Here is a 16,578-nt window from a genome sequence, read left to right as displayed (position 1 = left end):
TGCATATGTATGAACACAAATTCTCAAACACATACATACAAACACACACTCATAAGTAGGAACACAAACTCGTACAGGCAGAGAAAAAAACACACATACACCCACTATTGCAGGGTAACCATATCATCGGATTGAGACACTTTTACATACACAGTAAGTATAAATCACAGACAATCTAACCTTTCTGAATTGTATCCTTTTCTTTGATTCACACACACACACACACACACACAGCAATTTTGGCTGGTTATATGTCTAGAAATGACTCCTCTGACACACAAAATCTCAATATTCTCAAAGCAAAACCTCAAACCCCTAAAGTGTGTGTGTGTGTGTGTGTGTGTGTGTGTGTGTGTGTGTGTGTGTGTGTGTGTGTGTGTGTGTGTGCGACGTGGGAGGACCCTATGTTAATAGCCCTGGTGTGAAATAGAGGCCAGCTAGTCTGATTGGTAAAATTGATTACAAGAGGGAGGGGCTTCAGTGGAACACAAGGACCCAAAGAAGGAGGTGTGTGTGTGTGTGTGTGTGTGTGTGTGTGTAAGGAAGGGAAAGGGTGAGGAAAAGAAAAGGAAAATGAAAAGGAAGGATGAGGATGGGGATAAGAAAAGGCAGGGGTGATGAAGGGGGCACTGGGGCATGTCCATGTCACACGCTTGCAGAGGCACGGTCGACAGGCGTGTGCCACGGGTGTGTGTGTGTGCGTGTGTGTGTGTGTGTGTGTGTGTGTGTGTGTGTGTGTGTGTGTGTGCGTGTGTGTGTGTGTGTGTGTGTGTGTGTGTGTGTGCGCGTGTGTGTGTGTGTGCGCGTGTGTGTGTGTCTGGATGCACAGGCCTGCTGTCTTGCTTTACTGTGGAGCATGGGAACAGACTCTTACCCCACTACTAATGACCCACGTGCTGCTTACATTAACCCATATGTGCATGCACACGTGCAGACACACACACACAAGCATGCACTCACACACACATACACACAATGAATCATGTGCTGCTTTAATTAACACACCAACAGGCGTCCTTTGCAATGACATTACCTCACACACACACACACACACACACACACACACACACACACACACACACACACACACACACACACACACACACACACACACGTCAGCCCATCCTAAAGGATGATGGGAGAAAGATGCAGGACTGTGTGATTTCAACATCATTAGTTCTGACTCTTAACACATATCCCACTGTTGGCTGACGTGTGGTGAATATTCTAGTCTATGTGCAGCTGTTATGTTTGTGATGTAGTTTCATTTAGTAAAAAACACAATGAAAGACAATGACCTGTAAGGTTTGCAGAATTTACCTTCAAATTTCAAATGACATTTCATTCACAGCTTCTACCTTTGCTGAAATGAACGTTATTAAAAGTCCATTTGTACTTCACATAATTGCATAACAATCTTGTCATTACATAACAAATGATTTGAACTACTTAGCATATGTAAACATCTACACACCAACTCCACAAATCACCTCTTGTCAATAATCATTATCAAATTTTCAAACATGTACAAATCATCATTAGTAGGTCATTTGGTCACAGGATGGAATATACATGTGTGTGTGTGTGTGTGTGTGTGTGTGTGTGTGTGTGTGTGTGTGTGTGTGTGTGTGTGTGTGTATGTGTGTGTGTATATATATATATATATATCACCAAATGGGCAGCAAGCGATGGATAGAGTATACTTAAACCTTTAGAACAAGTGTGTGTGTGTGTGTGTGTGTGTGTGTGTGTGTGTGTGTGTGTGTGTGTGTGTGTGTGTGTGTGCATAGGTGTGTGTGTGTGTGTCTGTGTGTGTGTGGAGCTGTCCACACTACAGCAGCTGTCAGTCCAGCTTGCAGGGGCACTCACATACAAAGGTTTCACTCCCTGAGGGCAGGACACATCGAACAGGGGTCCCAGACCTCTACAGAGAGAGAGAGAGAGATAGAGAGAGGGGGGAGTGAGAGAGAGAGAGAGAGAGAGAGGTGAGGACGGGAGAGAGGACACAGGAGGTTCAACAGAGAAAGGGGGGAGGAGGAGAGAGTAACAGATTGCGTTTGGGCACACACACATGCACACACACATAAAAAGAGAGACCAAGAGCGAGAAAGAGGCCTTCCCCCTGTCCCCCGGTGTCTCTGTCTCCTGGGGGACGGGAGACGCAGAGTGAAGTGTCTGAGCAGAGAATTCCGACGGAGCCGTGGAGACAACAGGTGCAGCGTGGGGGGGAACCGAGCAGCCCGGGCTGGACCCGAAGTCTGACGTCATGGAGACGTAACCTGCAGCGGCCCTGGCTGGAACAGCTGAAGCTTTTAGTTTGGGCTGCGCTTCAGCACGAGGGAGTCGGCAAAACAAAAGGCAAAAGCTTTCAATATCTGACCATCATTGCTAAAACATCTGTCGAGAGGCAACAGATTTCATAGTAACAAGCCCAGGCCCGTTAACGAGCTGCAATGCTTCTCCTACATGAACAGGGGGCGCTGTAACGCTCACTGTTGGATGCTCTGGGAAGGCCATGTCAGATCACTCCTGTGAAAGGAGTGGAAGCCAGGCTGAGGATGGACACACAGGAGAAAAGATGGAGAATGGAGACGGAGGGTATATGTACTTAGGGAGCCTCTCTTCCTGTGAAAGCCTCGCCTCTCTTCCTGCAGAAGCCCCGCCTCTCTTCCTGTGAATGCCCCACCTAAATCATTACCTGTGTGTCTCCTAGGGTTCCCATTAAGGTTCATATCTCAACTGTGCCAAAGAGATGCTAACCCCCTGAACCCCCCCCCCCCCCCCCCCCCCCATTTTCATTCTAACCATAGTTGTACACTCAGTTGCCTTGGGTATAACAGGAATTCTTAATGTTAGACAATATAGGGGCATTACAGAGGACCTTAGGGGCAGTACAGAGGACCTTAGGGGCAATACAGATGAGATGGTTTTGTAGAACTCCATTACTCTGTGGAGGATTTGGTGCAGTTTGCATCTGCTAGAAATACAGCAAGATCTGTGGACTATCTTAAAAAAGAAAAACAATAAACATATAATGTTATAATATGGAATAATATAATTTCTATATGATGTTATAATGTTATAATATAATTTCTATAATGTTTGGGGGTTACCTTAATAACTACTTCAATTAAAGGTAAAAATAGGTTAATATAAAAGTTATACTGTCAGCTGCATCATCAAGATTAGCTGATTAACTGCGTAGCTGATGGTAAATGTTGACTGCAGGGCTAATAGCAGGATTAAACAGAAATATGTGGTAAAGTAATGCATACACTTAAGACTTAAACTACAATAAAATTCTTATGAAAGTCAAGTCTAATTATTGAAGAATATACTTGGTATATGTATATTATAAAAAATGAGTCTGAATGCAGTATGACAGACCTGAAAGATTTTCATCAATCCCCTGTGATTTACCATGACTATGTTCAGTAGTACACTGATAGAACAGTTTTTAAAAGCACAAATTTAAATCAAAAGCAACAATCAAAAATGTTGTTACTGCAGAATATTCAGCCATGAGCTACTTCGGAATGTGCAGGTGGGGTTACAGCTAGCAGGAATTAGGCCCTGACATGGTTTGGAGGAGCTAGCAGATGTGGCCTTATCAAGTTCAGATCATTTTTTTATAATCAGAAAATGATGTATTATAAATATTCTTTTAGTAGGCTTTTAGGTTTATTCAATGGTAAATGCACAAAATAAAAATATGTGAAAAGATATGATTTATAGTTGGCTACAGACTGAGCTAACCGTCTAGCTAGTGATCTAGCTAATGGCTAACCATAAAAAAATAAAAATAAATAAAAACTAAATAATAGGTAAACAACTAAAATTAAAAGTAAGAAAAATCAAGCAGTAAATCGTCCATTTTAGCAAAGATAGCTACTTATCTTGCAGAAACGATTAGATGCTGCCTATACTTTCCCGAGCTTCTTGATGTAGTCTGTATTTTTATATGACCCAAACAGCCAGTTAAAGAAAAATAGTTAAAGAAAAATATGGACCTTGGTGAATAAGAATCTTTATTGAAACTTATGCTTATAGGTGAGCTCTCTCTGCCCCTAAACCCTCTCTCTCTCTCTCTAATACTGTAATGACTAAACCTGGTCTAACAACTGCATTGTAAATCAAAGAAGCTGAAAAGCCCAGAGACGAAAAACATATCAACAGCAGTCATTCTCTGCGAGAACACACACAACACATACAACACACAGATGGCTGTAGTGAGCCTTCACTCGTTTTATCCACTTTATTGCAGGAGAGGAATCAAAATCACCTGCCTTGTGCAACTGGGATCACTACTGAATACAGACGGTATGCACGGGAGACGAAGGTCTAGAGATGAGAGGAATAATAGAACAGTGACCCAGATGTAACAGTTAAGGGGAATCAGTCCATTGTGATGTTTCAGCCTTCCCATGAGCCTCCTCTTTCCCCTCACCCTGCCACACCTGCCGCCTGCCGCTTTTGTCCCGCAGCCGCGGGGTTAGCTGGGCCTTGTCCTCCTCCCTGTCTGCTGTCCCCTGGGGGGTGATTTCTGCAGGGCGGGACTAGGACATCCGAGCTGTTTTGTCACAGAATCATGTTTTGAGTTGGAGAGGCATGGTGGTGAGACATAAGATGGTGAAGCATGCTAGGTCTGTGAGACAGGTGTACCGCAAGCATGCTAGGTCTGTGAGACAGGTGTACCGCAAGCGCAAGGTGAAGTGAATGTGAAGATATGGAGAACACAATGTTAAATGGTTATGGAACAATGTCTTATATCTGCAGTTTTTAAGTAGGTTGTATGTGAACTACAGAGGTTGAGGACTATGGATATGGTTAGAAAAAAAAAGAATTTCCTTGGACTCTAATAGATATATAAAACTATGCATAATTTGTGTTTTGTTTTAATGTCATCTTGATATTATAATATTTGTTATGATTATGGATTTTGAAATGATTGTGTATTGACTTTTTCCTCAATTTTAATAAAGTACACTTAAAAAGCAAAAAAAGGCAAGCGCATTCTGTCTGTGAAACAGGTGCCCTGTAAACACATTCAGTCACACACTAGTGATCAACTTTCTCTCTCTCATTCTGTCTCCCTCATTCTCTCTTGCTCTCTCATTCACTCTCTCTATGTATCTGTCTTGCACTTCCCCTGTCACTCACTGACATTTGACAATGTTTCACTAAAAAGCTTTAAAACACACAACCCCCCCCCCCCCTCCACACACACACAGGCACTGTTCATGGCCATGTGTGTGACCTGCACATTGAGTGCTCAGACCTCTTCATGAGATAGCAATGGTAACAACGTTTCAGATCAGACGCAGAGAATGCAGGAAGTGTGCTGTGCGTTGGAAGGAGAGATGGAGGGAGCTGTAGAGAGAAAGAGAGAGAGGGGAGACGAAGAGAGAGTTTGAAGGGCTTAAATGAGTAGCTGGGGTTTAGTTACTACCCCCCTGCCCCTTTACTTCCTTTGTCAGGCCTGCTGTGGTGAAGAGGCTGAAGGGGGGAAGAGGAGGGGGATGAGTCACTAAACACAGGTGCCTACATCTGTTCGGCCTAAGCACAGATGCTCACACACTCCATCTCCAGGGAGGAGGGGGGGGGGGGGGTAGAGAGAGAGCAAGAGAGAGGGAGAGAGAGAGGAGGGAGAGAGGGAGGCACAGAGTGAGGGAGGAAGGGAGAGAGAGAGAGAGAGAGAGAGAGCAAGGGAGCGGGAGAGAGAAACCAAGATAAACCAGGCAAACTAAAGCTGGATTATCAATTTCTCATTATTTTTTGTTTGTGAACTCTATCGTAATTATTACTGGGTTCCAGCCATTTAATATCTTTGCTTTTTTTTCAAATAGCTTCCAAATGTTGCATCAAAGATTTTAAAATATGTTTTACGATGGAAAGACAGGAATCGCCTCCGTCGAAGTGTGACTAGTGAACTAGTGTGAACTAGTGTGTCAAAAAAATTGTATGGCTTGTCAAATCAATGACCGATTCTTAAAAAAAAGAAAACAGTCGATATGTTTGGTGACCAGACGCGCAGAATTGTCCCTCGAGCCCAAGCAGATGTGTTTTGATACGCGCAGGCACGCGACTAGCGTCAGCTCTCAAATAAGAAAAAAAACGCAGGACGCCTTCTCAAAGATCACACCCATAAACAGACGCACGCCCAGAGTCACGCCACACGCGCGCTGCTCCTCTCTGTCTCTCTCACGGGCGCATACTAGAGGGGTTCTTCGTAATTATTGAATGATTGGATCCCTAGGGACGGCCCCCCCCCCCCCGAGAGGCCCCTAAAAGAAGCTCAATGAAGCTGTGGCCATCATGTCCATGGCAACCGCGCATGATAATGAGCTCGTGGTCTGGCAGAGGCGCGCGTGGATTGTTCTGTGTGCCCGTGGGCAGCTGGTCAGAGTAAAACGATCTGGAAACAATGGAATGCTTCAGCAAACGACCCCTGGACCACAGGTAGCCTGTTAGCACACGCGTCCCACAGTAAATTACGAAGCTGATTTTTTAGAGGGGGAAAAGCAAGAGTGTTTTCCATGCGTGATTATTTATTACATTTAGATTTAATTTATACGAACACACATATAAGTAAAACAAACTAAAGCAATAATAACCAACACAAAAAAATCGCAAATTTGCCAACCCTGGCGTTACAGCCTTTGTTCGTTCTACACGTTTCACAGTGTTGCATTTGCAGGACAGCGCACGATTCCACATCAAATGCGACCCCCCCCCCCCCACTCCACATTGCGCCCACTGAAGGATTCTGCGGTTCGGGCAGATCGATAGGTCACAAACAACATTATAGCCCCTAATTGTGATCCCCACACGACTTAATATGATCGATCCCGTGTGATGCGTGCGTGGCTTAGGTTCCCACGGCCGTCCATGTGGTGTCTATTCCTCTGGGACGGCAAAACTCCGGCTTCGCCCGCGCCATCTGGCCCCGGGCAGCCATACCGTTACAGGTTCTTTAACATGCTTCCAGTTCAATTTAGACGGAGGGCGGCGGACACACGGCGGCGTGCATAGAGACGTGCGACTAGGGGGCCAATCCTCGGAGGGGAGGTGTGGAGAGAGAGAGAGAGAGAGAGAGAGAGAGAGAGAGACAGAGAGACAGAGAAAGAGAACGGTGTTTAGTCGGTGGCAGATGGCTTGTACGGGTCCGGTCGCGACTGAAGGAGTACCGAGCCCCCTTTCGGTGGCGATCCCCCGAGGGGCTTCACTACTCTTTCAAAATCAATGAAAACGAAAGCGCAAAGGAAAGAAGGAATGAGAGGAGAGCGAGGCATCTTTCTGTCGTTCGTGTTGTTGAAGCTGTTCGAGGGATCCTCGACCGTTTGCTGTAGGTCCCTCTCCGCAGTTTAACAGGTTACAGTTCTGCGACTCAAGTTGAGATGATCAAGTCTGCAGTATAACTTGTGAAACGTCGTGTGTGAAGGGAGTTTCGCAAGTTTTACTTGATAGCCTTAGCATATAAGTCATGTTAGAAAACACTGAATGCAGGAATTTAGTTATTGTGGTTTTGATCCGTCAGTCCAATTGAGTCGTTGTCATTTTCGTTTTGTGTCGTAATGTACAAGCCTAAGTAAAATATTCCAAATGTGTTCACGAGCTCAACTCTCCTTGTTTACTTCATGTCAGAAAACGTGGCAATTTGTGGGATATGCCGAAGCCCCGAGAATGAGGATAAACTCGATTGACATATCTTAACACAGTGATGCAATTTGTCTCGCTTGTGTTTGGTTACTATGGACCGCAGGCAATAGCTTTTGTGCGAAAGAAAATCACACTTAAATGAATGACCAAATTAAGCCCCCCCCCCAACACACACACACACACACACACACACAAACACACACACATTTCTTCAACACAAAGAAGATAATAAAATAGTTTGTGTGCCTAGCCATAGGCTAATGTAAGAGTTTGGCACCAAAAAAGGTTAAAAATGTGGGACTAAAAAACAAACACACATTGGTTTGAGCAACGTCATGAAAAGGGAACGATAGGAAAACGATTCGCTTGTTTTTGTGGAGGCTCTTTTTGGATCTCATAATTGTGAAAGAGCAGTAGCGCGCGCGCGGCCGGTGGGAGCTCGCGCACCCCCGTTACAATGTAGAGGGAGCAGGTGCTGCTCGAATTACCATACAGCTGAGCGCGCGGAGAGCAAACTTATTCCGCCACAACACAATGGTAAAGTGCCCCGGGGATGGCCACGCGAGCAACACACACGCGCGCGCGCGCCTTCAGCCACACACGCTTCATTCTCTTTTCTCTGAAGTAGCCTATCACACACGCGCATCGCGCACACACGCGAGCACATACACACACACACACACACACACACACACACACACACACACACACACACCGTCTGCACAAAAGGCAAAACAAGTGGAGAATTTGGCCTCCGTACAAATTATGCTAACTTTTGTAAGTTTCTCTGCGCTGGTTCCGTTGACAGGAATGTTTTTCATCATAACAGACACTAGCCTCCATGCCACGGTAGATACAAATGGAATTGAGATCAAAACGATGTTTTAATCATCTAATCATTTTAATACACTTTTGATTATTTCATAATTAGACCGTCGCTTCTTCTTCTTCCTCTTAAGTCAATAGAACAGCTGCACCCCGCATATCAACCATGCTTCACAGTCTTCACTTCAGTGTGAAAATTGTCAAAGATTTCCACGACTCAAATGTTTACTATATGAAATCTCCCAGAACAGCACAGATGGCGTTTCTACTATAGTGAAGACAATTTTTTCACACTCACATGACGCAGCTTCCCATGGCTCGTGAACTTAATTTTTTACAATTTTATTTAATAAAAAATTCTCATTGGTTACGTTTCACCACTTTTACGTAGGCAACATCGGACACAGTCAAAGTACTATGAAGAGAGTGGCTGGTTGGAGCTGGTTTTGGGAGAGCCCCATTAGAAAGCGTGGGACAGATTGGGGGTGGTGGTGGTTCATTAGCATATTAGTACCCCGGCATGTGGCACCCCATATAAAACTGGCGGCAGGCGACCTCCCACCAGATACAAACGCACAGTGTATGTCGAGGAAGGACAGGAGGAGACGGCCGCAAAAAAGTCATGTTGGACCAGTGACAAAACCTGGTTTGGGACAGACCAAGAAGGAACTAAAATCTCATCAACACACTCACACCCACAAACACTTCGACTTTTTTGAAATTTAAAACGGATTTGAGGGATTATAATCTTGACTGGAATCAACAAGTAATTCCAGGTTTTTTGACGGAGAAAACCTTTTTGGAGACGCCAAGGCGCACAGAAGATAGGAGTTGGGATTTTGATGTTCACTTGACATTAATGGCAGCAACGTGGTTTACTCCCAAGTCATTTTAAGAGCAAGTCACCAGATGAATCGGTCAGCGAGTAGAACCGGACTTTGAAAGACGCGATCTTTTGTAAGGAGCAACAGACGGAGTTGGAAGCCAAGTTGCTCAAAGACTTTCAATACTTATTTATTTATTTATTATTCGCCATGGGACGCTTGCTTCTGTGTGTCTCCATCTTATACATCTTGGCGTGCCAGGTAACGCGACCGATTCATTCAGAAGCGTTTTGATGACGTCTTACTAAATTAGCTGATATTTCTCAATTGCTGTTCATTTAGTCATGCTTAATGGTTACGATGTTTATGGTGTTTCCTCTGTAGGGTTTTTGCTCTGGTGTTTTTGAGCTGAAGTTACAGGAGTTTCTCAACAAGAAAGGCGTTCAAGGCAACAAGAACTGCTGTAAGGGGGGACTGACGTCGCCGTATCAACAGTGCGAATGCAAAACTTTTTTCCGTATATGCTTAAAACACTACCAGCCCAACGCCTCCCCTGAGCCGCCCTGTACCTACGGAGGTACCGTTACTCCGGTGTTGGGGTCCAACTCTTTCCAGATCCCGGACACGTTACCCGATGGCTCTTTCACCAACCCGATCAGGATGAATTTCGGTTTCACGTGGCCGGTAAGCTTCACAGAGTGTTTGATTAACTGATAACAAGAAAACAGTGTTACGGATGGAGAGGGGTTATTATACTTTGCGCCAAGAGTGTCTGTTATTCTCTAAAGCTATTCTGGGTTCACACTTATAATTCCAGAACACTAAACAATTCTTTTAAATGAGATATTTTAAATGACCGTAGATAGAGAATAAGATATCGAAACACTCGAGCGTAGAACTCACTGACTGTGTTTGTATTTTAGGGTACATTTTCACTAATAATTGAAGCAGTCCATGCAGACTCCAAAGAAGACCTTACAACAGGTAGGTTGAATAGCACGTCACTCTATCATAACAAAACCTATATATAGAGACTTATATCCAGTCCATTCTAACTTTTATCCATCTTACTTTTTAACAAAACTACAGAAAACCCAGAGCGCATAATCAGTAGCATGACCACACAAAGACACCTAACGGTGGGAGAAGACTGGTCTCAGGACCTCCACAGCGTCGGTAGGACCGAGCTGAAGTTCTCGTACCGCTTTGTTTGTGATGAGCATTACTACGGCGAAGGATGCTCTGTGTTCTGCCGGCCACGAGACGACACCTTTGGGCACTTCACCTGCGGCGAGCGCGGAGAGATCATTTGCGATGCCGGATGGAAGGGCCAGTACTGTACTGAACGTAAGTAACGTAACGAAACGTAAACATCCCAATTCCCGTCGTTGTGTTTTGTTCTTTTACACTGGCTATGTGGTTTTTCGGGGATAATGAGAACATTTAAAATCGACATGCTACATTTCTTCTTTTCTTTTCTTTTTTTAAAGAAGGAAATGTATTATTTGACGCAATATATTTAGTCAGAGAGAGAAAAACAAACATAACGGTTAGCAGCAACTTGTAACTCAGCCCCTCCCCTCTCCACCTACTTTCACAACAGCACTTGATTTATTCAAGTCTAGAGAAGGAAAGTTTTTTAAGAATAATCTCACGCGTGCCATAAATTTACATGCTTACGTCCGATTCGTTACTCCCGGAGTACGCCTGGCGCCGATTGGCTGGCGAGGGGGAGGTATTGTTTGAAGTGGGCAGCTGCCGGGAGTGCGTAGACAATGGAGCAGCTGTCGCGCGCTGGCCGCGCATACACCAGCTGTCCACTCTTATCTTCGCTTCCCGGAGACACTGGAGGGAGAGCCGCGCGAACAGAAGAAGAAGAAAAAAGTTTTGACCCACAGTGAAAAGAGAGAGAAAGAAAGAGAGGGAGAGAGAGAGAGAGGGGTAAAAAGAGGCCCCTTGTTTGTCAGCTCCCCATTGTCCTACGTGTTAAGCAGAACTTCTACGGTGATAAGGAGATTGGGGGATTTTTTTTAAGTATCAGCTAATAGGTTTAGTGACCCCTTCTTTTATGACAAAATGAATTATCTTGGATTTAGAAAATACATTTCTACATGTAAAAACCAAAGGAAAAGCACATGTGTTTTTTCTTTGGGTTTTACGTTCAGAAACAAGGGCCACTTGAGCACCATGGTCCTAATGTGTTTGTTTGTGTCCCTTGTGTAGCAATATGCCTCCCAGGATGTGACGAGGAACATGGCTTTTGTGAGAAACCTGGAGAGTGCAAGTAAGTGATCAAACACCAACTGTGCCCACATCCCTATAGCGATCACTACATTCAGTGTAAGACTCCTGCACCCCATGAAACAAACCATGTTTAAAACACAGACCATTTTGATGCATCTAGACACATTTTGATTCAACTAATCATACAATTCAAATTTTAATACATAAAGTAACACAGTTACAGTATGGTGCAATTTTGGCGAATTTGAAAAGTCGTCATTTCTTGGGAAAAAACCCATGAGCTTTATTAAACGATGTGTAAATTCAGCAGAAAACGACCGAAGGTTTCCAGCCACAGTCATTTCTGACCTGTCTTTGTGTTTGACAGGTGCAGAGTCGGCTTCAAAGGCAGATACTGTGATGAATGCATCCGGTACCCAGGATGTCTCCATGGTACCTGTCAGCAGCCATGGCAATGCAACTGCCAGGAGGGATGGGGAGGCCTCTTCTGTAACCAGGGTAAGAAGAGAGAGAGAGAGAGAGAGAGAGAGAGAGAGAGAGAGAGAGAAAGAAAGATGGCACTTGGAGAGCAGCTGCCCAGCTGCTGGGAGCGCAGTACTGATATTTGTATCGCAGTAACCCCCCCAGCTGCTAGGGACTGGAGTGCTGGTGTTTGCACTGCACTAACCCCCAGCTGCTGGGTGCTGAGCTGAGTGCTGGCATTTGCATCGCACTAATCCCCACGTGGTGCCCATGTGTGTGCCTCCCCACCCCTTCAGATCTTAACTACTGCACACATCACAAGCCTTGCCTGAATGGAGCTACTTGTAGCAACACTGGCCAGGGCAGCTACACCTGTTCCTGTCGTCCGGGATACACTGGCACCAGCTGCGAGATCGAGGTCAATGAATGCACCGGGAACCCCTGTCGCAATGGAGGGAGCTGCACTGTAAGTTCACGGACGCACGTGCACGTTTCGGGCACTTACACTTCAAAGAGCTCAAAGGAAAGAACGTTATAGTGAATGAATAGTGTTCCCGCAAGACTGGTGAGAGATTGTTAAAGTATCAGTATGGTAGTTATTGTGAAACTTTAGCAAAACTTTACAATACAGACATTTTTCCTTTTTGATAGCTGGAAAAATAGCATTTTTCTGGACAATAAATGTATCGAATTGGATATTAATAAATATGATATACTGAAGTGTGAAGGTAAACCATCATAAATGTGTAGTACTGCTTTTAATCCCATGTTAATCTTGTATTGCCTTCCAGGACATGGAGAACACCTACAGCTGCACCTGTCCACCTGGTTACTATGGCAAGAACTGTGAGCTGAGTGCCATGACGTGTGCGGACGGCCCGTGCTTCAACGGTGGGCGGTGCGCTGACAGCCCTGATGGAGGATACTTCTGCCAGTGCCCCACGGGCTACGCCGGCTTCAACTGTGAAAAGAAGATAGACCACTGCACGTCCAGTCCTTGCTCCAACGGTACGGCCCACTGGCTCCTCAGATTGGTTCCTCATGGGGGAGATCTCTGCTGTAACAAAAAATACGTCCAAGATTGGGATTAGTCTTGATTTTTAGATTCTCGAGAGTTCCAGTGTCTGTGGAGGCCTGGTCCTAGTCCAGCCACGATGTTTAACAAATAAGAGCCAGTTTAATGTCCCCGAATGGGGAAAAAAGTCATATTAACAGTCACTATCGTGCCAACGGCCTCAGGTAACGTTTGTTTAGACACACAGGCCTGTGCAATTATGATTAACGTTCTGATTGACATAATGTGGCCATACTCAGGTGCCCGCTGTGTGGACCTAGTGAACTCCTACCTGTGCCAGTGCCCCGATGGCTTCACGGGGATGACGTGTGACCGCGCCAGCGAAGAGTGCTCCCTCTACCCCTGTCAAAATGGTGCCACCTGCCAGGAGGGGCCCGGCGGCTACACCTGCACCTGCCCCCCGGGTTACACGGGCCGCAATTGCACCTCGCCCATCAGCCGCTGCCAGCACAACCCCTGCCACAACGGCGCCACCTGTCACGAGCGCAACAACCGCTACGTCTGCGCCTGCCTGCCTGGCTACGGAGGACGCAACTGTCAGTTCCTGCTTCCCGACAGAGCCTCGCAGACGGCAGGCGACATCCCATGGACGGCCGTGGGCTCGGGCGTTCTATTGGCCCTGTTGCTTATTGTAGCGTGCGCCGTCCTGGCCATGTGCATTCGCTCGAAGGTGCAGCGCAGGCGGAGGGACCGCGAGGACGAGGCGGCTAACGGGGAGAACGAGACCATCAACAACCTCACGAACAACTGCAACCGGGACAAAGACATTAGCATCAGCGTGGTGGGGGTGGCGCCCGTTAAAAACATCAACAAGAAGATCGATTTCCATGGCGACCACGAGGACTCGGGCGGGGCGGCGGAGAAAAGTGGGTACAAGTCAAGGCACCACGCCTCTGACTACAATCTCGTGCAGGAAGTGAAGTACGAGGTTAAACACGAGGTGAAGCTGGAGCACGTTGGGAAGGAAACGTCAGCAAAGGAGCTTTCCGAAAGCTGCGAAGACGTGAAGTGCCAAACCTTGCAGGACTCCTGCGAGTCTGAAGAAAAACGCAGAAAACGTCTGAAAAGGTGAATATTCTGTCCAAGCAAAACTCTTTTTAGAGTCAGATAGGTTTGTGCATTTTTTTAAAATATAGATTTTATTCATTTAACTTTATTTCAGATTTGTGGTTGCTTCGTATATAGACCAAGACACTCAAAAGTACAAAAATTGTGCATCCATGTGTACATGTCCATCCATGTATTAATGTCTTTCCATGTTATTTATTTACAGTGATGCATCAAAGTATTCTGAGTCAAGATATTCCGAGTCAAAGTTCTCGGAGTCAAAGCATTCAGAGTCGAACTATTCCGATTCACTGTATTCCGAGTCAGCATGTGCATCGGCATCCGTGTCGCCGTGTGTCGACACTAAATACAAATCCGTCATGGTCATGTCGGAGGGAAAAGACGAATGTGTAATTGCAACTGAGGTGAGTATCAACGTGCAAATCTCCCACACCACTGTTAGCTTTCTCAAATAAAGTTGACTTTAGCGTCCTCCATTTTCTGCCAAACTTCAAACGAACTAACGTTTTGTTGCTGGCCTCCTTTCTCCTCGCTCAGGTGTAATGGGCCTCCTGGAAGCCGATGCTCATTGTGTCCTATGGGAGACATTTTGAACTCCCATGGAAAATGCTGCTGCTCGAAACCTTAGGTGGAAACGTGCCACCTCGTGACTACTGCTGCTGAGAAAGTAGGACTGATTTAACTGATATTCAGGGTGAGCTGGTTCTCTGTTCTGAAAGAAGTGCAGGCCAAAGGTGGCCTGTTGGCTTGGAAACCTATGGAAAACGGGGTGGGAAGGGTGTGGTCACTTAAAGTTTGCAGTCCCTATTTCAAATGTATCTGTAAAATTGACCTGTAAAGCCATTTTATAAAGGTGTTGGACAATGTGTGTCCACTGGATTTTTAGATTTAAGACAAAAAAAAAGAAAAGTAAAAATTATCAGAAAGAAACAGAAGTAGGAATTCAAGGAAACGTATCGCAATGTTTTGCCATGTGGTGTGCAGTACTCTGGCAACGTTGTGGCAATGTTTTAACAATATTTTTGGCAACATTTGCTGTTTTTTTAATTTCTCGCCAATAACTCCGAGCCCATACAGGCTATTTCTGTGCCCAGAGTCTGCACCAAACGTTAAAGACGTTGAAGAATAGTATAATGTAGAAATGTATCACAGCGTTCTCGCCAGTGTCCTACTCTTGGATTCCATGGCGGTGCCGTGGCAACATTTTAGCAATATTTTGGCAACATTTGCTGGTTTTCTCGCCAATATCTCCAAGCCCCACAAGTCAGTGTGCAAGAGACTACATCAAAACGGTGGATGTTTGGCCATACTGGCCTGTCTTTCACGAGGTTGAATGTTGCATGATGTCATATCCTGTCACATGACCAGTGGAGACTATATGTATTACTTGATCACTGTGTAAATGGGAAAAAAAGTGCGCAAAAATCTCTAAAGTCTTCCGAGCCTCCGCTTCTTTTTGTAACGTTTTATATGGTTTCGAATACATATGTAATTATTTTCCTGTGATGAAAAGCATTTGTGTTAATATGAATGATATCTTTATTTGTTTGTTTTGCTTGTTTCTTTTTTTATAAAAAAAAGTTGTATGAGTTAATTTATTTTATTTAAGTTGTACGTTGTATTTCTAAAGTTTTGTAATGTTTTTAAGATTATTTAAGTTTTTTTAAGTTGTACTTGTTACTTGCAAAGGCACTTCGGGTTGCTGGGATGTTTCAAAAACTATTATTTAAAAGGCTTGTAAAAAGAGTGTTATTAATACTATTGTTTTCATTCCTATTTTTTACTTTTGTTTTTGTTTTGGGAAGGATTTAGCTTAAATTATTTTTCCAAATAAAGATTATGAAATATAAAAAAATCTTGCTCTGTTGTTTCATGTTCAGTTAACATTTATTGACACTGTGAAATGGATATTAGCATCGTCATTCACAATTTGAAGACAATACCGTGTAAATAACTCACTGCCTTTTATACAAATCTAATATTACATTTATGTAGACTCTTCCAAAAAAAGTACTTTTCCAAATCACTTGCGATAAAGTGAACCACATAATGCTTCCTGGAAGAAATGCAAAATATGAACATTCAAAACCTAAAAGCGACGATCACTGAACATATGTTGCGGTCGGAGAACCTTGGGGGCCAAACAAAAGGACATTGTTTTTCACAGAAAACCAGACAGAAGTGGGATGGCATACTTTTCCAATTTGTGGCAACTTACATTTGCCTTTATCTTTTTTTTTTGTTCTCTTTTTTAAGACTTCTAAGGTTGTTGGTCTGTTGGGAGCATTATTAGCGGTTGTTCAGAGGAATGGGTGAGTTTGTGGGGCGGGTGGGGGGCGGGGCTTTTGATAGCGATGTGAACAGAGCTAATCATTCCCATCTGCTGCAGGCTCCTGGCTACCCCATACCGAGCCATTCAGA

At 44.6% G+C, this 16,578-nt stretch overlaps 1 protein-coding gene across 2 annotated transcripts; it reads left to right on the top strand.

Annotated features, from left to right (window-relative positions):
- The first annotated feature begins 6,335 nt into the window (after positions 1-6,335).
- On the top strand, positions 6,336-15,951 carry dla (deltaA). 2 transcript variants are annotated; one of them, XM_076995206.1, is made up of 12 exons: positions 6,336-7,345; positions 8,876-9,569; positions 9,693-9,992; positions 10,232-10,292; positions 10,398-10,655; positions 11,532-11,592; positions 11,920-12,050; positions 12,311-12,480; positions 12,806-13,022; positions 13,329-14,157; positions 14,363-14,561; positions 14,695-15,951. In XM_076995206.1, the coding sequence occupies exons 2-12, from the start codon at positions 9,519-9,521 to the stop codon at positions 14,698-14,700; spliced, it is 2,283 nt and encodes a 760-aa protein (XP_076851321.1). In that variant the 5' UTR covers positions 6,336-7,345; positions 8,876-9,518; the 3' UTR covers positions 14,701-15,951. The 2 variants fall into 2 exon arrangements, with proteins under 2 accessions (XP_076851321.1, XP_076851320.1); XM_076995205.1 differs by lacking the exon at positions 6,336-7,345 and having other exon boundaries at positions 7,841-9,569.
- Positions 15,952-16,578: the final 627 nt, after the last annotated feature.

Source organism: Brachyhypopomus gauderio, unplaced genomic scaffold (assembly GCF_052324685.1).
Source record: "Brachyhypopomus gauderio isolate BG-103 unplaced genomic scaffold, BGAUD_0.2 sc185, whole genome shotgun sequence".
Lineage (NCBI taxonomy): Eukaryota > Metazoa > Chordata > Actinopteri > Gymnotiformes > Hypopomidae > Brachyhypopomus > Brachyhypopomus gauderio.
The sequence above is the reverse complement of the archived record's forward strand: the minus strand, read 5'-3'. Positions and strand labels throughout refer to the sequence as shown.